At 42.2% G+C, this 24876-nt stretch overlaps 1 protein-coding gene across 7 annotated transcripts in view; it reads left to right on the top strand.

Annotated features, from left to right (window-relative positions):
- cdk17 (cyclin dependent kinase 17) overlaps nucleotides 1-24876 on the top strand; it is a 229258-nt gene that overhangs the window by 167160 nt on the left and 37222 nt on the right. For all 7 annotated transcript variants that reach the window (XM_087999735.1, XM_043713287.2, XM_087999731.1 and 4 more), the window contains 5 exons: nucleotides 4622-4736; nucleotides 4980-5074; nucleotides 5180-5242; nucleotides 5331-5454; nucleotides 15712-15832. In XM_087999735.1, coding sequence (XP_087855861.1) covers nucleotides 4622-4736; nucleotides 4980-5074; nucleotides 5180-5242; nucleotides 5331-5454; nucleotides 15712-15832 — 518 coding nt within the window. The remainder of the gene's footprint in view (nucleotides 1-4621; nucleotides 4737-4979; nucleotides 5075-5179; nucleotides 5243-5330; nucleotides 5455-15711; nucleotides 15833-24876) is intronic.

Genomic DNA, 24876 nt, shown 5'->3' with positions numbered 1-24876 from the left:
GGGTGTGTTAAAAATGTGCAAGGATGGAATCAAGCTCTGATGTTGTTGAACTTGATGTTGAGTTCCAGAGGTTGAAGATTTCCCAAGTGGAAAATGCAATGTTGTTCTCCTAGCTTGCACCAAGGCTGGCTGGAACAATGCAGCAAAACTATGGCAGAAATATTGGCATGGGAACATGGTGGTGTCCTGAAGTAGCATGCAACTAGAAGTTCTAGATCGTTTTTATGGACAAGGTGTTTTGAAAAGAGGAACTTTGTTTGGAGGACTCCACACTATGGACAGCGACTACAGTAGACTAGATTGAATGAAGTGCAATTAAATTGTTGCTTGACCTGGAAGTCATGTTTGCAGCCTTGGATGATGAGGAGGAAGGAGGTAATTGGGCAGGTCACTTGTGATTGCATGAATAGATGCCGTAGGGATGTGAGATGGTGTTGGGAATGGAGGTGGAGTACATCAAGGTGTGCCCCAAGGAATAGTCTGTGCAAAATGCTGACAAAGGAAGGAAGGAGAATATATCTGGCTGTGGCATCCCATTGGAGGTGACAGAAATGGCGGTTTACGATCCTCTGGATTCCAAGGCAGATGGCATGTTAAGTAAGGACCAACGACGTCGTGGGAGGGAAAACGGGGTGAGGGCGGAAGTGTGGAAAATGGGCCAGACATGGCTACGGTCCCTGTCAACCACAGTAGTGGGGAATCCCTGGTTGAGGAAAAGGATGGGTGTTTCTGAGGTCCTTCCTACGGAAGATGGCATCAGAGGGATAAGAGGTGGCATCAGGAGGAAGGATGGAGTAAGAGCGGTGGGAGATTCCAGAGGGGTGCGGGTATCTCAGATGTTTCAGCTTGCATTACTTAATACTGAAAGGAAGAGAGAACATTTTTCATTAGTGCATTGAACAAGCAGAGAATGAAATGGGACTGGGGGCAGTATAGCTCTGAGACAGCGTGAGATACTGCTGATCGAGAGAGAGGTTATGATTATGCATGTGGCAGCGCGTAGCACTGAGTGTGGATCTCAGGATGCTGTCAGGAGTGTTGTCTCCTCTACATTAGGTTGACAAAAAGCAGACCGGGTGGCTAATACCTGCATTCTGTCTTTAAAAATGATCCGGAGATTTCAGCCGCCGTCTGCTTCAACACATCACAGTGTTCCCATGTCAACGTTTCTGTCATATGCTTGGTGCAGTGTTCCAATGAGTCTCCATGCAAGCTCGCAGAACAGCACCTTGTTTACTGCTTGGGGACCTTACAGCCCTTCAGACGCAACATCGAGTTCAATAACTTTGGAACTTGATTACATAGTTTCATGATTTTTACACAATCCTCCCACACCCAGTCCTGTTATGATCTTGGTTGCCTTTAGTACAACCAACACATTTTCACCACTTTCAGGCTTATTATCCCATTACAAGGTTCACTTTCAGCACAGATTATCGGTTCTCTGCTACATTCAGTTCTCATTACCACATTACAAAAAGAGAAGTTGCTGGAAAAGCTCAGCAGGTCTGAAAGCATCTGTGGAACGAAGTCAAAGTTAATGTTTCAGATCCGTGACCCTTGAAGGGTCACTGGACCCGAAACATTAACTTTGATTTCTCTTCACGGATGCTGCCAGACCTGCTGAGCTTTTCCAGCAACTTCTGTCTTTGTTTCTGATTTACAGCATCCAGAGTTCTTTTGGTTTTTAACCAATATGGTTTAATGGTTAGACCACTCTTGAATGTCTGCTGCTCTGATACTCAAGTGCCAGTTTAAGGTCAAGGATGGTCTTGGCAATTCCAGAAGACTGATTTACAAAGAGAATACTCTTTAAATAGGGAGCAATAGAAAATTGAAATTTATGGACATAATATGAAATAGAATAGATAAAGTAATTCTTAGGCAAGGTTTGAGACTAATCTGTGATAAATTACATACAAGTACAGCTTTAAACCAGTAAAGCACAAATTTAGGATTGATGCTGAAATGTCCTTTATTTCCCATTTTGTTTTATTTCCTTTATGGAGTGCAACCAGGGTAAAGTATTAAAAATCATAGAGCTATATTTTGGGCAGCACGGTGGCACAGTGATTAGCACTGCTGCCTCACAGCACCAGGGACCCGGGTTCAATTCCCGCCTCCGGCGACTGACTGCGTGGAGTTTGCACATTCTCCCCGTGTCTGTGTGGGTTTCCTCCAGGTGCTCTGGTTTCCTCCCACAGTCCAAAGATGTGCAGGTCAGATGAATTGACCATGCTAAATTGCCCGTAGTGTTAGGTGAAGGGGTAAATGTAGGGGGATGGGTGGGTTGCGTTTCGGCGGGTCGGTGTGGACATGTTGGGCCAAAGTTTCCATACTGTAAGTAATATAATCTAATTTTATATAAGAAACAATGAAAGTTAGAATGTTTCTGGATTGATAGGCTGAATGTTACTCTTCATCAATTGATTACAAGATATTTACAGATGAGGGCTATTTAGCCTGTCTGAAATCAGATTTGGTGACATCTCTACTCCTGCCACACACCAGTCCAACACACACAAGTTACCAATGTTTTCTTTGCGATAGTTGCGGCCTCGTAGGAACAGAAGGAAATGAGTTTGCCTCCATTGCTAGATTCCCATAGGTGCATCATTGAATGATTGTACCACTGTGACCATTAAAGTACCCATGACCAGCCAGTGAAGTCCAGCTGGTTAGTGACCAAAGCAAGGTATTCCTCATTGTGAGCATTTTCTTTCCAGGAAACTGTTATAGAGCAAGAACAGTACAGTACAGCACAGGAACAGGCCCTTCAGTCCACAAAATTGTGCCAAACATGATGCCATTATGATTCCTTCATCCTCCACTCCTCCAGGCTATCACAGCTCTTCACTCTACGGATGGATTATGAGAGAGAAGAAATATCCTTTGAAGATGTGGCTACTTGCCCTTCTATGGGAGCCCAACAAAGAGGCATCGAATGATTTCTAGTGAGCAGTCAATGGATGCCCTTCTCATTTGGGTACAGCTTCTTCACCACTTCTGAAGTCCTGCTAACTTTATTTAGCTGTGATAGTTTGTGTGGGTGGCCATATCCTGCCACCTGTGGGGCGGACGTCCCTCCTCTTCATTTTGGCCTCGAGGACCTCCAAGTTCTCATTGTGACTTGGGTCTTCCCTGCCACAGGTTCTGGGCCTCTTCCTTTTCTGAGACATTGTATGATGCAATAATTTTCAAATCAGAAGTTAAAGCACAGTATTAGGCTGTTTAAATTAGGCCCACATTTGGTGGATGAGGAAGTGGAAAGGTGGGTTAGTAAGTTTGCCAGTGATTCCAAGTTGGTGGAGTTGTAGGTTGCAATGGGACAGTGATAGGATGCAGAGCTGGGCTGATAAGTGGCAAATGGAGTCCAAAGTGATTCACTTTGGAAGGTCAAACCTGAATGCAGAATACAGGATTCAAGGCAAGATTCTTGGCAGTGTGGAGGAATAGAGAGGGATCTTGGGGTCCATGTCCATAGATCTGTCAGGTTACCACCCAAGTTGATTGGGTTGTTAAGAAGGAGAATGGTGTGTTGGCTTTCATTCGCAGGGGAACTGAGTTTAAGAACTGCAAGATTATGTTTTATAGAGCGCTGGTTAGACCACACTTGGAATATTGTGTTCAATTCTAGTCACCTGATTATAAGAAAGATGTGGAATCTTTAGAGAGAGTGCAAAGGAAATTTACCAGGATGCTGCCTGGACTGGAGGGGATGTCATATGAAGAAAGGTTGTGGGAGCTAAGGCTTTTCTCATTGGAGCGAAGGAGGATGAGAGGTGACTTGATAGAGATGTACAAGATGGTGAGAGGCATAGAGTGGATAGCCAGAGACTTTTTCCCATGGCGGAAATGTCTATCACTAGGGTGCATAATTTTAAGGTAATTGGAGGAAGGTTTAGGGAAGATGTCAGAGTTAGGTTCTTTACACAGGGAGTATTGGACACATGGAATGCACTGCCAGCAGTGGTAATAGAGTTAAGTACATGAGGGACATTTTAATCGACACTTGGCTAGGCACATGGACGATAGTACAATGAAGGGTATGTAGTTTAGTTTGATCTTAGAGTAGGGTAAAAGGCTGGCACATCGAAGGCCGAAGGGCTGTATTGTTCTATGTTCTTTGCATTTAGAATGAGAATTTATTGCCACATGTACTCTAATACACAGATACAAGAATACAGTGAAAAGTGTACAATGTCACCATTCCCAGAACCACCTTAGGTACAAAGGTATCTAGATACAAAATCTTAGGTTTAGTAAATGCTTAGTTAACGTTTTTGGTGTGGGAAATTATTAAAGAAGTTGAATACACCATGTATGGGTTAGTCATTTGAAAATGGATATGTACACCATGAGGTTTGAGGTAATCAAGAGGGAGAGTGGGTTCATTGAAGTTTGCTTTGCTGATGATGATCATTCCTATTAAACTCATTGAGGTGAAAGCTATTATCAGCTGGAACTCCTAACTGTTCTGAGTCAATAACAAACAGTATGCTTTGCAAATGTGTAGCGATGTGGTGCCAAATTTATGTGGAGAGTGATGGAGGGTGTTTGTGATTACATAATATTTTATTGTATTATTTAAAATTCTTGTTGCTAACATTCATTATTACAGGGTACCTATGCAACGGTGTTTAAAGGAAGGAGTAAGCTGACTGATAACCTGGTAGCATTGAAAGAAATCAGGCTGGAACATGAGGAAGGTGCACCTTGCACAGCAATACGGGAAGGTATAATCATTTAGTTATGCATTGTACCATTGTCATGTAATGAATGTTATGTACTCTTATGCAACTTACAATATATGTAGAATCATTTATCAATAAAGTAGTCTAAAAATGTAGATTTGACAACTAAGTTTTGTCATATTAATTGGAAGTGCAGTACACATTCCAAATAACGTGTTTTGCATTAAGACATGATTTCAAGTTTAGTAAAAAGGTATTGGTTAATTGCTCTCTTTGTCTCTCTAGTCTCATTACTCAAGGACCTGAAGCATGCGAACATAGTCACTTTACATGATATTATTCACACGGAAAAGTCATTGACACTAGTGTTCGAGTACTTGGTAAGGTTTGTTTTTATAGACTTTGTACTAGTCATTGCTTATGTGTTAATTATAATGAAAAATTAAGGAATCTGACTTAATATTTTGAATTTCTGCATCTTGTAGGACAAAGACCTGAAACAGTATATGGATGACTGTGGAAGCATAATGAGCATGCACAATGTGACGGTGAGGGCAAAACTGAACAAACAGCTACTTTTGAATTATTTGTTACATGCAGGCAATGTTAGAATAATCTTACTGCTTTGTTTTGTAGATATTTTTATTCCAGATTTTACGGGGTTTGGCATATTGTCATAAGCGAAAAGTGTTACACCGAGACCTGAAACCACAGAACCTGTTGATAAATGAAAAGGGAGAACTAAAGCTTGCTGATTTTGGTATGAAGTAATAATTAAATAGTACACACTGGTGAAAAGTCTTGTATGTATTAATTTCTGTAATCCATTTTGCATCTTACTTCTCACTTTCAGTTTTGTTTCTGATTTATTTAATTTCTGCATGCAATTAGAAATTACTCTTATACCTTGAGGATAAGTGAGTGATTCTGATCAAACAAAACACATTCAGGCTGTTTCTGAGGTGGCACCTAATCAAATTAATTTGAATGCCAAAACACAGTCAAAAATGGCATATGTCATAGTTGCAGTCTATTTTCTCTAGAATACAATTTGAGATACGTTTTACCAGTTAAGTTACTTGGAAAGCATATGACAAGCTTTATGTAAAAAAAAACTATAATGGCATCGGTTAAAGCTGGAGATTTGTAAAGGGTGGCAGGAAACCACCAATGAAGAAACTGGACGACATCAGGGTGGCATTTTTTCACAGCGTTGGAAGTTCGAGTTCAGATGGTGCTGTCAAAAGAGCTGTGATGAGCTGCATTAATACAGTAAATACGCAATGAGAGATCTTCAAGAGTGAGTAGTTCGGGAATGAAAGGACATCCAAGGATGAAGTTTCCTAAATAACTAATGCAAAACTAAAACAAAATATTTAAAAAATGGTTTATGATAAATGTCTTCATTAATGAAGAGAAGTTATTTAAAAGACTGGTTATATTTAGAATGATACGCCATCAAGACTAAATTATATGCATTAAGCCTGAGGGAATTATGAGTGTAAGTTGTAGAGAGACTGCCCATAATCTTCCAATTTACTTAATTACAGGTTGATTCCAGAGAATTGGGAAATTGCATATGTTTAAAAAGACTATAAGGATAAACTCAGCAATGATTTAACATTAGAAAAAAGTGAGGACTGCAGATACTGGAGAGTCAGAGTCAAAAAGTGTGCTGATGAAGGGCTAATGCCCGAAACATCGACTCTCCTGCTCCTCAGATGCTGCCTGACCTATTGTGCTTTTCCAGTGTCGCACTTTTCAACAATGATTTAACATTGCTGGTTTAAACTTTGTGCAACTGCTTTGGAGATGATAATCTAGGACAAAATTAACAATCATAGACAGTATAGATAAATCGACTGGAAGCAAAGCCAAGCGGGGAAGACAGTAGAGCAAAAATGGCAGGAGTTTGTAGGTATAATTGAGCACACTGTACAGAGGTTCATCCCCATGAAGAGAAAGATTATCCGGGGAGGGATTAGACAGCCATGGCTGACAAAGGAAGTCAGGAAATGTATCAAAGAAAAAGAGAGATCATATAAAGTGGCCAAGAGCACTGGGAAATCAGAAGAATCGGAAGGCTACAAAAACAAACAGAGGATAACAAAGAGAGAAATAAGGAAGGAGAGGTTAAAATATGAAGGTAGGCTAGCCAGTAATATTAGAAATGATAGTAAAAGTTTCTTTCAATACATAAGAAACAAACGACAGGCAAAAGTAGACATTGGGCCACTTCAAACTGATGCTGGAAGGCTAGTGATGGGAGATAAGGAAATGGCTGGAGAACTTAATAAGTACTTTGTGTCAGTCTTCACAGTGGAAGACGTGAGTAATATCCCAACAATTAAAGGGAGTCAGTGGGCTGAGTTGAGTATGGTTGCCATTACAAAAGAGAGAGTGCTAGAAAAGCTAAAATGTCTTAAAATTGACAAATCTCCTGGCCCCGATGGGCTACATTTAGAGTTCTGAGGGAAGTGGCTGAGGAAATAGCGGAGGCGTTGGTTGAGATCTTTCAAAAGTCACTGGAGTCAGAGAAAGTCCCGGATGATTGGAAGATCACTGTTGTAACCCCCTTGTTCAAGAAAGGATCAAGACAAAAGATGGAAAATTATAGGCCAATTAGCCTAACCTCGGTTGTTGGTAAAATTCTAGAATCCATCGTTAAAGATGAGGTTTCTAAATTCTTGGAAGAGCAGGGTCGGATTAGAACAAGTCAACATGGATTTAGTAAGAGGAGGTCGTGCTTCACAAACCTGTTAGAATTCTTTGAAGAGGTGACAAGTAGGTTAGACCAGGGAAACCCAGTGGATGTGGTCTATCTAGACTTCCAAAAAGCCTTTGATAAGGTGCCACACAGGAGGCTGCTGAGAAAGGTGAGGGCCCATGGTGTTCGAGATGAGCTACTGGCATGGATTGAGGATTGGCTGTCTGACAGAAGGCAGAGAATTGGGATAAAATTCTTTTTCGGAATGGCAGCCGGTGACAAGCGGTGTCCCACAGGGTTCAGTGTTGGGGCCGCAGCTGTTCACGTTATATATTAATGATCTGGATGAAGGGACTGGGGGCATTCTAGCGAAGTTTGCGATGATACGAAGTTAGATGGACAGGCAGGTAGTACTGAGGAAGTGTGGAGGCTGCAGAAGGATCTAGACAGTTTGGGAGAGTGGTCCAGGAAATGGCTGATGAAATTCAATGTGAGCAAATGCGAGGTCTTGCACTTTGGAAAAAAGAATACAAGCATGGACTACTTTCTAAACGGTGAGAAAATTCATAAAGCCAAAGTACAAAGGGATCTGGGAGTGCTAGTCGAGGATTCTCGAAAGGTAAACATGCAGGTTAAATCCGTGATTAAGAAAGCGAATGCAATGTTGTCATTTATCTCATGAGGGTTGGAATATAAAAGCAGTGATGTGCTACTGAGCCTTTATAAAGCTCTGGTTAGGCCCCGTTTGGAGTACTGTGTCCAGTTTTGGTCCCCACATCTCAGGAAGGACATACTGGCACTGGAGTGTGTCCAGCGGAGATTCACACGGATGATCCCTGGAATGGTAGGCCTAACATACGAGGAATGGCTGAGGATCCTGGGATTGTATTCATTGGAGTTTAGAAGGTTAAGGGGATTTCTAATAGAAACTTACAAGATAATACATGGCTTGGAAAGGGTGGACGCTAAGAAATTGTTTCCGTTAGGCGAGGAGACTAGGACCCGTGGGCACAGCCTTAGAATTAGAGGGGGTAAATTCAGAACAGAAATGCGGAGACACTTCTTCAGCCAGAGAGTGGTGGGCCTGTGGAATTCATTGCCGTGGAGTGCAGTGGAGGCCGGGACGCTAAATGGCTTCAAGGCCGGGATTGATAAATTCTTGATGTCACAAGGAATTAAGGGCTACGGGGAGAATGCTGGTAAGTGGAGTTGAAATGCCCATCAGCCATGATTAAATGGTGGAGTGGACTCGATGGGCCAAATGGCCTTCCTTCCACTCTTATGGTCTTAATTAGGAAAAACCAGTATAAGTTTGTTAAAGTTAAATTGTGTTTGACTAATATGCTTAAGGTTTTGATGATGTTTATGAGACTAATGCATTTGATATTGAATATCAATCTTCAAAAGACTTTTGTTGAAATGTCACCTAATCTGTTGACAAGTCAATTATAATAGGGAAACTGGCGACATTGACAGGAAACAGAGAGGTGGTGAAGGGCTGTTTTGATGATTGGAAGAATATACCTGAAGGATTGACATCAGTTCCACTGTTTTTTGTGAAGTATCTTATTTACCTAGATCTGGGTGTGATGAGCATAATTTCAAGGTTTGCAAGATGTCACACAACTTGGAAATATTGTGAACAATGAAGAGGATAGTGATGCAGTTTAGGACGATATGGGCTGGTGAGATGGCTAGACACCTGAATTTCTTCAAGGTTTGTGTACAGCTTTATACTTCGGGTGCTAGTTGCAGTTGTTGTGGGTACATTCACCAACTTGGGAATGTGGTTTGCAGACGCTTTGTCCCTTTTCTAGGTGACATCCTCAGTGCTGTGGAGCGTCCGGTGAAGTGCTGAAGTACTGTGTCGATTGGAATTTATTTGGTTTTGTTCCTGCTGCTTCCAGTTGCTGGTTCCAGTGTTCGTTGCAGTGGTCGGTATATTGGGTTGAGGTCAAAATGTGTATGAGTGTCATGCTTTGAGGAATTCTCTGGCTGTCCTCTGTTTGGCTTCTCCTTGTGTTGTCCCAATCGAATTTGTGGTCCTTGTCATCTGTGTGTATAGATACTAGGGAAAATTGGTTGAGACATTTCGTGGCTAGTTGATGTCCATGACTGCGGATTGCTGGTTTCGGCCTGCTTATCCTATGTAGTTTCTCATGTAGTCTCTGCATGGAATCTTGGACACCATGTTTGTTCTGCACGTGATGGGTATTGGGTCTTTTCGTCTGGTGAATCATCTGAGGTTGGCTGTCATTTTATGAGCTGTCACAAATCAGAGTAGTCGGAGGACTCTGGCTGTCCGTTCTGAGACGTTTTTTATATAAGTTAGAGTAGTTAGTGTTTTGGGCCGTGGCATGTCCTCATCACATTGTTTGTCTGCCAGGCATCTGTGGGTGATATTAAGGGATATCCATTCTTGGCAAGGGATATCCATTCTTTACGAGGTTCTTCCTCTTCACTTCACGGTTCGGGAGTGCTGCAGTGTGCTGTAGCCTTTTTGAATAGGATCCTCATGCAATTTCTCTTGTGTGTGTTTGGGTGGTTGCTGTTATAATTCTGCTCTCTGCATGTGGCTTTTCTGTACACTTTTGTTGTGCATTACCCACTCTGTGTTCTTTCTACCATCATATCTAGGAATGGGAGTTGGTTGTTAATTTCCTCCTCTCTCATAAATTTGATCCCTGTGAGCATGGTGTTGATAATCCAGTGTGTGCTATTGATCTTTTTTTTAAAATTTTTACGAAAACGTCATCCACATATCCGATCCAAAGTTTGGGTCGGATTTGTAGGAGGGCTGTTTGTCCTAGTCTTTGCATCACTGCTTTGCTATGAGCCTTAAGATGGGTGAGCCCGTAGGTGTCCCATTGATTTGTACATATATCTGGCTGTTGAATATGAAGTGCGTCATCAAGCACAGGTCCAGCAGTTTGTGTGTGCAGTCCTTATTGATTTGTTCCCTGTCAAATCGTCTGTTCTGTTTGTCCAGGAGGTTGGTTATTGTCTCTTTGGCTTAGCTTTTGTCAGTGTCTTTACAACGAATGAGACCATCGCTTCATCCTTACCTATGTTTATGTTCTTGATATTGTTTAGGATTTCCTGTGATCATTATATGGAGTGTTTGGATCCACTTATTAGACGTCTGAGTCTTTGTTGAAGTTCTTTTGTCAGTTTACGTGATGGAGTTCCTGGAAATGCCACAATGGGTCTAAGTGATATGTCTGGTTTGTGTACCCATGATATGCAGGAATAACCGTGGTATACGAGATTCCATGCAGAGACCGCACGAAACATTACATAGGACAAACAGGCAGACAACTAGCGATCTGCATTCATGAACATCAACTTGCCACCAAATGCCACGACCAGCTATCCCCAGTATCTATACACACAGACAACAAGGACCACAAATTTGACTGGGACAATGCAACAATAATCGGACAAACCAAAAAAGACAGCCAGAGAATTCCTAGAAGATGGCACTTATCCACGGACTCCATCAATAAAACACATTGACCTCAACCCAATATACCGACCACTGCAACGAACAATCAGAACCACCAACCAGAAACAGCAGGAACAAAACCAAATAAATTCCAACCAACTCAGTACAGCAATGCTTCACAGGAGGCTCCACAGCACTGAAGATGTCACCTAGAAGAGGGACGAAATGTCTGCAAATGAAATTCCCAGCTTGGCAAATATACCAACAACATGAATTTTTTTTTTGGTGGAAAGAATGAGGAGAGATAATAGTAAAACAAAGGGCACAATTCTAAAGTAGAAACAGTGATACTAGTCAGGGGAAGGAGCATGGGAAAATAGGAGCAGCATTGGCCATTCAGCTGGGATACGTTGTTGAAAAGGGCAGGACAAATTTAGACAGTGATTAAAAAAGTAAGTAGGATTCTAGGCTTATTAGAGAGATGCATAGAATACAAAAATAAAGCTGTTAAGAATCTTCAGAAAACTCTTTCAATCTCCAACCTCTTAGAGGGAATTTTGGTGAGGAGTGCTGTAGAATATTCTCCACTTGTTTTGGATGTGTGCAACTACAGCAACACTCAAGCTAGGCATCATCCAAGACCAAACAACCACTTGATTGGCACCCCATCCACCACCTTAAACATTCACTCCTTCTGAAACTAATAGGCAGTAGCTGCAATGTGTATCATATACACAATGCAGTGCAGCACCTTCCAACCACACCTTGCAATGCAATGACCGCAGATGCATGGGAACACCATCATCCACAGGTGCACAATCCTTTACCCGAAATGCTCAGGACCAGGTGGTTTTTGGAATTCAGAATTTTTTGTCGGTGTCGACTTGGGTTAACTGTTTGCATGCCAAACAGTCTTACTAATGAGAAAAAAACTTCACAAAGAACCTTCGGATTTTGGAGCTTTTCAGATTTCGGGATTTCGGATAAAAGATTGTCTATCTGTACAAGTTTCCTGCCAAGCCTTCACCATCCTGACTTGGAAATATAATGCAATTCTTTGATGTGGTTGGGTCAAAGTCCTGGAACATTTTTCCTAACAGCACTAAAGACATATCTCGATCAGATGGACTGTAGTAGTTCAAGGTGGTGGTTCACAACCACCTTTTCAAAGACAATTAAGGTCAGGTAACAAATTCCTTGGGGAAATAAAAATATGTGCAAAAAAAAATCATTTCAATGTTGTACAGATGACATTAAATCCGTAGGGGCTGACAGCACTCCAAGCCATCACTATGTTGCTTTTTCGAGAAACATCATTAAAAAGTGCAACATCCCCAGAGGAACAATTAAGTGGTGCTATATGAACTATTGCTCCCTGTTCTTCATAGGTTTTTCACCTGTTCCATATCATAATTGAATGGGAATCTGGCCAGGAGGAGAGCTTTTGTAGTGGACTGATAATGTTCCTACCTTAGAGCCAGGAGCTCTAGTTTTAAGTTCCCCCAGCTTCAAAGATGTCTAATAACAACATCCCTGAAGAGGTTCATAGAGTTATAGAGATGTACAGCATGGAAACAGACCCTTCGGCCCAACTCACCCATGCCAACCCAGATATCCTAACCTAATCTAGTCTCATTTGCCAGCACTTGGCCCATATCCTGCTAAACCCTTCCTGTTCATGTCCCTATCCAGCTGCCTTTTAAATGTTGTCATTGTACCAGCCTCCACCACTTCCTCTGGCAGCTTATTCTACCCTCTGTGAGAAAAAGTTGCCCCTTTTAAATCTTTCCGTGCCACCTCATGATTTTATAAACCTCCTATAAGGCCTCAGTCTCCAATGCGAAAGGGAAAACAGTTCCATTCTATCCAGCCTCTCCCTATTGCTTAAACCCTCCAACATCCTTGTAAATCTTTTTTGAACCCTTCAAGTTTCAGACATCCTTCCTGTAGCAGGGGAGACCAAAATTGCACACAGTATTCCAAAAGTGGCCCTAACCAATGTCTTGTATAGCCGCAACATGACCTCCCAACTCCGATATATTTTGCTGGTAGACCAAGAAGTGACTGTCACCGCCCAGTGGGGCCTTGGGATGGGAGCCTGGGCCATGATTTGGGCCCTCGAAGCCAAGGAGGTTCATTTGTAAATAATGCATTGGTTCACAAAGATTGTTTGAAAACTGGTTAGTCAGTCACCAGTTGCTACAGCACTGATTGGGTACCTCTTTTCAATTGGATTGCTTCTTCTAATTTATGCCTGTCACAGGTCCAGTTTCAAATCAAAATCGGCAGCCTCCCTCCCAGAGTCAAATTTGCTGCAAATAAGGCTGTCAAGTTAGCTGTCAATGTAGCCATCAAACATACATATTTAAATGGTTACTACAGAAACGTTGCACTTTGACCTTTTCTACGAAGTCACTATGAGTTGAAGCATGATTTCTTTGGAAGTCACAGCTCTAATGTGTTGACAAGAGGACATAGAATCACACAATGCATACAAAGAGAAAGTTTCAGAGAGGAATGTGATTTTAATCAGTAAGGATTAAAATATCTATGATCTGTTTCAGTCTGCCTAACGCTGAAGGAATGTCTTCTGTGACGATATTATCTACAAACATCTAATCCTGCCATTGTTAATTTTCAGTTTAAAACGAATTGTCAATACACTGAGCTGGTTGATTTTCTTGCATTTAGTCTCCCTCCTGGGTGACATCTTCAGTGCTGTGTAGCCTACGGATGAAGCGCGGTCGTTGTGATCTGCCCTGAATTTACACGGTTCTGTCTGTTGTGGGTGGTTCTACTTCGTTTTGTATGATAGTGGTCTGTATATGGGGTCTATTTCAACATGTTTGTTTATGGAACTGGTGGATGAATATCAGGCCTCCAGGAATTCCCAAGCTTGTCTTTGTTTAGCCTGTTCCAGTTTCGTAATGTTGTCCCAGTTGAATTGGTGTCCTTCATTGTCAGTGTTAATTCATATGAGGGAGGACTGGTCGTGTCGTTTTGTTGCATGCTGATACTCGTGTGTTCTGCTGGTGAGTTTCTTGCCCGTTTGTCCTATGTAATGCTTCTCACAGCTGCTGCATAGTATTTTATATATCACATTCATCCTACATGTTGTGGGTATAGAGCCTTTTGTCATGGATAGTAGCTGGTGAAATGTGGCTGTTTGGGAAGAGTGACAGCAAACAAAAAATAATGACAAAAGTCTATACCCAAAGTTAAGTTCCTGAGGACCAAGTTTTAGCTGTAAAAGCCAACATAAAACTTGAAATGTTATGCCATACTTTTACTGAAGTCTGCATTCCTAGCTGAAATAACGTGCAAAACAAAGCAAGAAAAGCTTCAGTGAATAAAGCAGGCAAATAGGAGTCTTTAAAGAAATATACAGTGCAGTATAGATACAAGTTCCTCAGCTGTTGTATCTGTACAGGCAAAGTACAGAAGTGCATTGTCCCACAAAGAAGACTTGTGAAAAACTGAGTCCAACAGTTCCTCAACAATTCCAAGGTTCTGCATGGTAGACCAAGATTAGATTACATGGAATCCAGTGAGAGCTGGCTATTTGGATACAAAATTAGCTTGAAGATAGTAGTCAGGGGGTGATACTGGAGGATTGTTTTTCAGATTGGAGGCCTATAACCAGCAGTGTGCTGCAAGAATCAGTGTTGGTTGCACTGCTTTTTGTCATTTATATACATGATTTGGATATGAATATAGGAGGAATGGTTAGTAAGTTTGCAGATGACACCACAATTGGTGTTGTAGTGGAGAGTGAAGAAGGTTATTTCTGACTACAATGGGGCCTTGATTGTAGGGGCCAAGCAATGGCAAATGGAGTTTAATTTAGATAGGTGTGAAGTGTTGCATTTTTGTAAGGCAAATAAGAGCAGGACTTAAATAGTTAACAATAAGGTCCTGGGGAGTGTTGCTGAACAAAGAGACTTCGGGGTGCTGGTTTATATTTCCTTGAAAATTGAGTCATAGTTAGAGAGGGTTGTGAAAAATGTGTTTGGTATGCTTGCCTTTATTGGTCAGTGCATTGAGAATAGGAGTTAGGGTGTCATGTTGTGGTGTACAGGACATTGGTTGCGCCACTTTGGAAAGCTGCATTCAATTCTGGCCTTCCTGCTATAGGAAAGAAGTCGTGAAACTTGAAAGGTTGCAGAAAAGATTTACAAGGATGTTGTCGGGGTTGGAGATTTGAGCTGTAGGGAGAACCTGAATAGGCTGAAACTGTTTTCCCTGGAGCATCAAAGGTTGAGGGGTGCTCTTTATAGAGGTTTCAAAAGTCATGGGTGATATGGGTAAAGGTCTTTTTCCTTAGGTGGGGGTGTCCAAAACCAGAGGGCATAAGTTTAAAATGAGAAGGGAAAATATAAAAGGGATCTGGGGAAACTTTTTTATGCAGAAGGTGGTGCGTGTATAGAATGAGATGAAGTGCCAGATGAAGTGATTGAGAAAGGTACAATTACTGCATTTAAAAGGGATCTGGATGGTGTGTGAATAGGAAGGGTTTAGAGCGATATGGGTCAAATGGAACTAGATTAATTTAGGATATCTGGTTGGCATGGACGAGATGGACCAAAGGGTCTGTTTTCATGCTGTACAACTCATTTAGTATAGATATAAATAACAGAAGAATTTTTAAAATAGCCAAGATTAAAAACTTATTTTACCTCAGCACCTGAACACAGAATTGTTCAAAATGTGTAATTCATCATATTACAGATTAAATTTTTTTTTAATAAATCAAAATGTACTGGAGCACATCAGGTCTGGCAGCATCTGTGAAGCGAGAAACTAAATTAATTTTTCAAGTTTAATATGACTCTTTGGAACTTTAATTGTATATTCTGTCTTCACAGGTTTGGCAAGAGCCAAGTCTGTTCCAACAAAGACATACTCAAATGAAGTAGTAACTTTGTGGTACAGGCCTCCAGATGTTCTTCTGGGCTCTTCAGAGTATTCAACACAGATTGACATGTGGTATGTATAATTGACTTCATTTAATTTTGTTTGATGGGGGCCAACAATGTTACATCTTTAAGCGTCTCTTATTCTATATCAAGGATTACATCCATAATCCAGCCTGCCCTCTCCTATGAACGTTATCCTGTCAATATATGATAATATACAATTATTACAGCTGTAACACAATGGTGTAATGTTTAGGCTTTGGATGTATTTGGTATTCCAAGTGCTTTTGTTTGCTCAAGCTCAACCTATAGCATATCAACAAACAAAATTTCTCATGGGTCAATTCACTTAAATATAATTCATGTAAAATATGATGTATTTGAGAGTATTAATAAACTTTCTACTAAATATGACAAGATCAGAAGTTTGAGGATGTAACTCTGAAGATTGACGAGGGAGATCCAGTAGATGTAGTGTACCTGGACTTTCAGAAAGTTTTTGATAAAGTCCCACATAGGAGATTAGTGAGCAAACTTAGGTTGCATGGTATTGGGGGCAAAGTACTAACTTGGATTGAAAGTTGGTTGGCTGACAGGAAACAAAGAGTAGTGATAAACGGCTCCATTTCGGAATGGCAGGCAATGACCAGTGGAGTACCACAGGGATCAGTGCTGGGACCGCAGCTTTTTACAATATATATTAATGATATAGAAGATGGTATTAGTAATAATATTAGCAAATTTGCTGATGATACTAAGCTGGATGGCAGGGTGAAATGTGAGGACGATGTTAGGGGATTACAGGGTGACCTGGACAGGTTAGGTGAGTGGTCAGATGCATGGTAGATGCAGTTTAATGTGGATAAATGTATGGTTATCCACTTTGGTGGCAAGAACAGAAAGGCATATTACTACGAAAATGGAATTAATTTAGGTAAAGGGGCAGTACAAAGAGATCTGGGTGTTCTTGTACAGCAGTCAATGAAGGTAAGCATGCAGGTACAGCAGGTAGTGAAGAAGGCTAATAGCATGCTGGCCTTCATAACAAGAGGGATTGAGTATACAAGCAAAGAGGTTCTTCTGCAGCTGTACAGAGCCCTGGTGAGACCACACCTGGAGTATTGTGTGCAGTTCTGGTCTCCAAATTTGAGGAAAGACATTCTGGCTATTGAGGGAATGCAGCGTAGGTTCACGAGGTCAATTCCTGGAATGGCGGGACTACCTTACGCTGAAAGATTGGAGCGACTGGGCTTGTATACCCTTGAGTTTAGAAGACTGAGAGGGGATCTGATTGAGACATATAAGATTATGAAAGGATTGGACACTCTGGTGGCAAGAAACATGTTTCCGCTGATGGGTGAGTGCCGAACCAGAGGACACAGCTTAAAAATACGGGTAGACCATTTAGGACAGAGATAAGGAGAAACTTCTTCACCCTGAGAGTGGTGGCTGTGTGGAATGCTCTGCCCCAGAGGGCAGTGGAGGCCCAGTCTCTGGATTCATTTAAGAAAGAGTTGGATAGAGCTCTCAAGGATAGTGGAATCAAGGGTTATGGAGATAAGGCAGGAACAGGATACTGATTAAGGATGATCAGCCATGATCATACTGAATGGTGGTGCAGGCTCGAAGGGCAGAATGGCCTATTCCTGCACCAATTGTCTATTGTCTACAACACCAGATTAGAGTCCAATGGGTTTGTTTGAAATCACAAGCTTTCTGAACGCTGCTTTTTGTCAGGTGAAATCGAGGAAAGCAGGTACAGAATTTATAATATGAAAGTGCCAGTGTTGGACTGGGATGGCCAAAGTTAAAAATCACATCACCAGGTTGGTGCAACAGGTTTATTTGAAAGTACAAGCTCTCGGAGTGCTGCTCCCTCATCAGGCAGCTACAAGTCTTGTGACTTGTTATTCAGCCTGTCGAAACCCCCTCACAATAAATTTACATATCTTTTGACAATCAGTTACCTGAAATTATCTTGCCATTATCTCTCTGCCTATAATTTCTGTTAAAAAATCACACAATACCAGGTTATAGTACAACAGTTTTATTTGGAAGCACTAGCTTTCGGAGCGCTGCTCTTTCATCAAGTTTTTAACTTTTGTCCACTCCAGTTCAACACCAGCTCCTCCACATTATGGCTATAGATTCAGTGACTGTGCTCCACTTCACCTGATGAAGGAGCAGCACTCTCAAAGTTTGTGATTTCAAATAATCCTGTTGGACTAAACCTGGTGTCGTATGACTTCTGACTTTGTCAACTCCAATCCAACATTAGCACCACTGCATCAAGGCTGCTAAATAGAAGGCAGTCATGTAGTGGTAATAATATTGGACAAAGGTGTGCATCCCACCCTGAGGGGTGGTGAAATTCGAATTCGATCTCTTATCTACTTGTCACAGGTGCATCTTTCCATGACTATTAGTAAGAGTGATCACCCCACAGTCCTTGTGGAGATAAAGTCCTTTATGGGCGGCATGGTGGCTCAGTGGTCAGCACTGCGCCAGGAAACAGGGTTCGATTCTAGCCTCGGGCAACAGCCTGTGTGGACTTTACACATTTTCTTGTGTCTGTGTAGGTTTCCTCCGGGTGGTCGGGTTTCCTCCCACAATCCAAAGATATGCAGGTTGTTACGGACTAGGCCAGACTCCTCAGAACACTTTTAAGCAGGTAGCCCCAGACAGTAACTTTGCTATTTGTTTAGTGAGGTGTATAGTGGATATTCCCGGTGTAAATTAGCTGGGTTGACTACCAAATTTTAAACAAACAATATACAAGATTATGGAATGAAACACAAAGAACAGAAAACAGAATACCGCATAACTAATCCTATCCAAACCTGACTTAATGATGCTGTTCTGAAAATATGTGCAACAATCCCATTATGCACATCCCTTAGTACAGAAGGTAAAATCAAACAAATGCTTACAGTTTGCAAGGAGAGAGAGAGAGAGAGAGAGAGACGTCAGCAGCCTGTTTCACATATCCTCTGCTGCAACTGAACCAAAAAACCTCAGCTACCAGGACTGGCCACTCCCTTTTCATTATACAAGTTATTTCTAAAACTTGGCCTGAGGTATCATCTGTTTAGGAATAAACAAAAAGGGCCCCAATAAGCCATTCATCTCTACACCAAATCAGCCATTTCAGAGCCTGGTCTGTTTTGATTAGATTACCTACAGTGTGGAAGCAGGCCCTTCAGCCCATCAAGTCCACACCGACCCTCTGAAGAGTAACCCACCCAGACCCATTTCCATCTGACTAATGCACCTAACACTATGGGCAGTTTAGCATGGCCAATTCACCTGACCTGCACATCTTTGGACTGTGGGAGGAAACCGGAGCACCCGGAGGAAGCCCACGCAGACACGGAGAATGTGCAAACTCCACACAGACAGTCACCTGAGACTGTAATCGGACCTGGGACCCTGGTGCTGTGAGGCAGCAGTGCTAATCACTGAGCCACCGTGCTACGACCCCTCTGAAAAAAATCAAGGACATAGTAACTTTGAGAAAAAGAACCAGCTTTGTGACAAGGTTAGGTGAATTGGCCAAGCTAAATTACCCATAGTGTTCAGGGATGTGTGGGTTAGGTGTATTAGTCTGGGCTAAATGTAGAGTAGTCAAGGAGTGTGGTGCTGGAACCATACAGCCAGTCAGGCAGCATCCAAGGAGCAGGCGAGTCAGCATTTCGGGATAGGCCCTTCATCAGGAAATCATCCTTCTGAAGAAGGGCTTACACCCAAAACATCGACTCTCCTCCTCGGATGCTGCCTGACTGGCTGTGCTTTTCCAGCTCCATACTCTTTGATTCTGATCTCCAGCATCTGCAGTCCTCATTTTCTCCTGAACGTAGAGTAGTAGGGTAGGGGAATGAGTCTGTTTGGGATACTCTTCGGAGGGTCGATGTGGACTTGTTGGGCTAACTGGCCTGTTTACACCCCGTTGGGATTCTAAGATTCACGTTGAGGATACCCACCATTGTAATGCTACCACCCTGCTAAGAAATACACTTTGAACATAATTGGCAACTCAAACCTCTGCATCATTAAGGCACTCTAGACCAATCAGGTCACAAACTGTAAGCTTATACCATGCGCATCCACCACTTCTGCAAATTACTATCAAGCTGGGAGATCAACCATGGTTCAGTGGAAAGGTGTGGAGGACATACTTAAAAATGCGCTGGGGGCCCCTGGTGAAGGTCCAACACAGGACTATTTTTATACCAAACAACATGCAATGGACAGGGCAAAGCAATCGCACAGCCAGCAGATCAGATCTACGCTCTGCAGTAATACAAATACATGTCCAACCCTGATTCAAGGTAGGCAATTAAACAAACAACAAGAATCTCCACAAACATTGTCAGGGTCACTCAGCTCCTGACCTCATTACAACTTTGGTTCAAGCACAAACTAAAGAATGAACTCAGCAATGAAGTTAGAGCATCTGCCTTGATTGTTGAGGCAGCATTTAATCAAATAGGGCATCAAGAAGGCCCAGCAAAACTGGTGTGAATGGGAATCAAGGACGGGTGGTATTTATATGCTGATTAAAGTCATTTCGAATGCAAAGGAAGATAGTAATTTTTGAAGATTATTATCCTTCATCCCAGCATGTTCCTCAGAGTAGTGTCCAAAACTGGTATCTTCAGCTGTTTCATCAATTACATGCCTCCATCATCGTGACTGCACATACACTGAAGCTGACTGTATTCCTAGGCAAAAGGCCTGGACTGGATCTAGGCTTGGACTGATAAGTAGCAAGTAACTGCCAGGCAATGTTTCTGCCAGGAAGGAATCTAATGATTATCTTTTGACATCCAATAACATTACTGTTACTGAATTCCCCCTTGGGGTCACCATTCACCACAAATTTAATTAGACCAACCGGATAAATTCAAGAAAAGGCCAAACACTTGGAATTCTTACTGGCCATTGCTTGCTAACTATTCAGGTAACAATCATGATGTAAAAGAATACTTTGCATTTAACTGGATGGGTGCAACTCCTCCAGTGCTCCAGATGCTTGAAAGCATTCAGAACAATCGCCTGTTTGATTGGCACCCCATCCAACCCCTTCAAATTTCAATTCCTCCACCTCTAATGCACAATGTCAACAATATTGTGTACCATCTACAAGGTGCACTGCAACAACTCATCAAGGCGCCTTCAGCATCTTTGACACTTTCATAATCTACACACACTGCTTCCTAGAAGGACAGGCACAGCAGATGCATGTGAACCCACCATCTGCAATCCTTCCTGACTTGGAACTATATCATTGTTCCTTTTCTGTCACTGAGTCAAAATCCTAAAGTCCCTTCCTGACAGCACAACAGGTGTACTTTGTGACGGTGCTATTACTTTAAGAAGGTTATTTTGTCATATTTTTTCAAGAGGGGTCATAAAGGCAGAGGTGCAGATATGTCTACCTTAACAATGGCAGGGGTGTGCTCAGTTCTCCCAGTTCAGGTTTTTTCTAGTTTGGTTTAGCTGTAACAGTCAGAATCTGCTGCCGTCTAGAGAAAGATTCCAAGCTTCAGCAGATGATTTCTGACTGGCTTTATCTAAAATCTTTCCTTCCTGTTAGAACCAGAGTTTGAATTTGCTATTTGCCAAGAAATGTGTTTATGGGATGTTATGGAAATTGGAACAGCTCTTAAGCTAAGTTGCTGTATCAAGATGGTTGGGTTTTCAAATAGTTAAGTTATTCTAAATTCTGTTTTTTTGTTAAAGCCGAGTGATTTGACTCGCTGCATCACTTCTGGAATATCAATGTCATACCTGCCTTTAAAATACGAAAAGGTGGGCATCTGGGCTACCTTCTTAAAATATTTTGAGGGAGTCTGGCCTGGTCCATAACACCCTGCAGCAGTTTAAAAAGGCAGCTCCCTGCCAGCTTCTTTGTGACAATTGGGCATAAGTATTAAGTGCTGGCCTCAGAAATAATGTCCACACTGATGAGGAGGTGCTGGTGTTGGATTGCGATGGACAGAGTTAAAAATCTCACAACACCAGCTAGTACTTCCAAATAAATCTATTGAACTATAACCTGGTGTTGTGTGATTTTTAACTTTGCACATTCCTTGAGCAATTAGAAAAAAGCCTAGTCCAGTTTTACTGATTAAAGTTGACAATTAGTTTGTTAGGAAAACATTTTTTCACCAGTGGTTCAGGTCCTGTTTTCAAGATTACCAATCAGACAATCTATAGTGCCTGCTGCGCAACAGAATTCAATAACTAAATAAGTTGTTGCTTTAAAGAAACCAATTCACTGACCGCTCCATTAAAGGCCCATAAATGGACATAATTAACGGAATTAAGGGCGGCACGGTGGCACAGTGGTTAGCACTGCTGCCTCACAGCGCCAGAGACCCGGGTTCAATTCCCGCCTCAGGCGACTGAGTGTGTGGAGTTTGCACATTCTCCCCGTGTCTGCGTGGGTTTCCTCCGGGTGCTCCGGTTTCCTCCCACCATCCAAAGATGTGCAGGTCAGGTGAATTGGCCATACTAAAAATTGCCCGTAGTGTTAGGTAAGGGGTAAATGTAGGGGTATGGGTGGGTTTCGCTTCGGCGGGTCGGTGTGGACTTGTTGGGCCGAAGGGCCTGTTTCCACACTGTAATGTAATCTAAAAAACCTATCATGGTGATTAATTGGGTGGCGAGCATGGCTAGTTTCACTTATGTTGGCAGTTTTCAGGACATCTTTTAAGATATATTTTCTAATCACCTTAAGAGTTATGACACAAAGAGTCATAGAGATATACATTTCGAAACAAACCCTTCAATCCAACTTATCCATGCTGAACAGATATCCTAAATTAATCTAGTCGCATTTGTCAGCACTTTGCCTATATCACTATAAACCCTTCCTATTCATGTACGTTTCCAGATGCCTTTTAAATGTAATTGTACCAGTCTTCACCACATCCTCTGACAGCCCATTCCATACACTCACCACCCTCTGCATGAAAAGCTTGTCCCTTAGGTCCCTTTTAAATCTTGCCCCTCTCACCCTAAACCTATGACATCTAGTTCTGAATTTCCTCACCTTGCCTATATCCATGCCCCTCCTGATTTTATAAACCTCTAATAAAGTTCACCCCTCAACCTCTGATACTCTTGGGAAAACAGCCCCAGCCTATTCAGCCTCTCCCCATGGCACAAATCCTCCAACCCTGGCAACGTCCTTGTAAATCTTTTCTGAACTCTTTCAAGTTTGACAACAACCTTGGGAGACCAGAATTGCACACAGTATTCCTATACAGCTGCAACATGACCTCCCAACTCCTATACTCAATGCTGTGACCAATAAAGGAAAGCATACCTTCACCATTCTATCTACCTGTGACTCCATTTTCAAGGAACTATGAGCCTGCACTCCCAAGGTCTCTGTTCAGCAATGCTCCCAGGACCTTACCATTAAGTGTATAAATCCTGACCTGATTTGCCTTTCCGAAATGCAACATCTCACATGTTTCTAAACTAAATTCTATCTGCCACTCTTTGGTCCATTGGCCATCTGATCAAGATTCCATTGTACTCTGAGGTAACCTATTTCGATGTTCACTACCAATTTTGATGTCATCTGTAAAATTACTAACTATACTTCCTGTGTTCATATCCAAAAGATTTAGATAAATAACAATAAGCAGTAGACCCAGCACTGATCTTTGAGGCACACCACTGGTCACAGACTTAACATAGAACAATACAGTGCAGAACAGGCCCTTTGGCCCTGTAAACTATTCTCAGCTCATCCCCCTACACTATCCCATCATCATCCATGTGCTTATCTAAGGATTGTTTAAACCTCCCTAATGTGACTGAGTTGACTACAATAGCAGGAAGGGCATTCCACGCCCTTACCACTCCCTACGTAAAGAACCTGCCTCTGACATCTGTCTTAAATCTATCACTCCTCAATTTTGTAGTTATGCCCCTCGTACAAGCTGACATCATCATCCTCGGAAAAAGACTTTCACTATCTACCCTATCTAATCCTCTGATCATCTTGTATGTCTCTATCAAATCCCCTCTTAGCCTTCTTTCCAATGAGAACAGACCCAAGTCTCTCAGCCCTTCCTCATAAGACCTTCCCTCCAGACCAGGCAACATCCTGGTAAATCTCCTCTGCATCTTTTTCAATGCTTTCACATCCTTCCCGAAATATGGCGACCAAAACTGTACATAATATTCCAAGTGTGGCCACTCAAGTGTTTTATATAGTTGCAGCATGATATCGCGGCTCCAGAATTCAATCCCTCTACGAAAGAAACCTAACACACCATATGCCTTCTTAACAGCATTATCAACCTGGGTGGCAACTTTCAGGATCTATGCACATGGACTCCCTATGCACATCCTTCTGCACATCCAAATTACCAAGAATCTTTCCATTGACCCAGTACTCTGCCTTCCTGTTATTCTTCCCAAAGTTGATCACCTCACATTTGGCTGCATTGAACTCCATTTGCCACCTCTCAGCCCAATTCTGCAGTTTATCCAAGTCCCCCTGCAACCTGTAACATTCTTCCAAAGTGTCCATTACTCGACCGACTTTAGTGTTGTCTGCAAATTTACTAATCCATCCACCTATGCCTGTGACTAAATCATTTATGAAAATGACAAACAGCAGTGGTCCCAAAACAGATCCTTGTGGCACACCACTAGTAACCGCGAGTCTCGTTTATTCCCAACAAACATTCTAACTGAGCCTCAAACTATCGAGTCCCCAATGATAACACTCTTTCCCTCCTTCCCTTCTGTGCAACGGGGACAGGCTCTGTGCCAGAGGCCTGGGCCCCACTGCATACCCTTGGTAAGTTGTCCCCCTCAACAGTATCCAAAACGGTATACATGTTTTTCAGGGGAATGACTGTTTCTCCCCCTTCGAACAGTCACCCAGCTTTCTTTGTGCCGAGGTGTAACTACTTCTCTGTAATTCTTATCTATAACAGCCTCTGCCTCCTGAATGATCCGAAGTTCATCCAGCTCCCGCTCCTGTTCCCTAAACGGTCTTGGAGGAGCGAGAGTTGGGTGCACCTCCTGCAGATGTACTTGGATGGGACACTAATGGCATCCCTCAGCTCAAACATCATGCAGGAA

This window comes from Chiloscyllium plagiosum, unplaced genomic scaffold (genome assembly GCF_037043375.1).
Source record: "Chiloscyllium plagiosum isolate Xiang-an unplaced genomic scaffold, Cpla_swu_hap1 HiC_scaffold_23, whole genome shotgun sequence".
NCBI lineage: Eukaryota > Metazoa > Chordata > Chondrichthyes > Orectolobiformes > Hemiscylliidae > Chiloscyllium > Chiloscyllium plagiosum.
The sequence above is the reverse complement of the archived record's forward strand: the minus strand, read 5'-3'. Positions and strand labels throughout refer to the sequence as shown.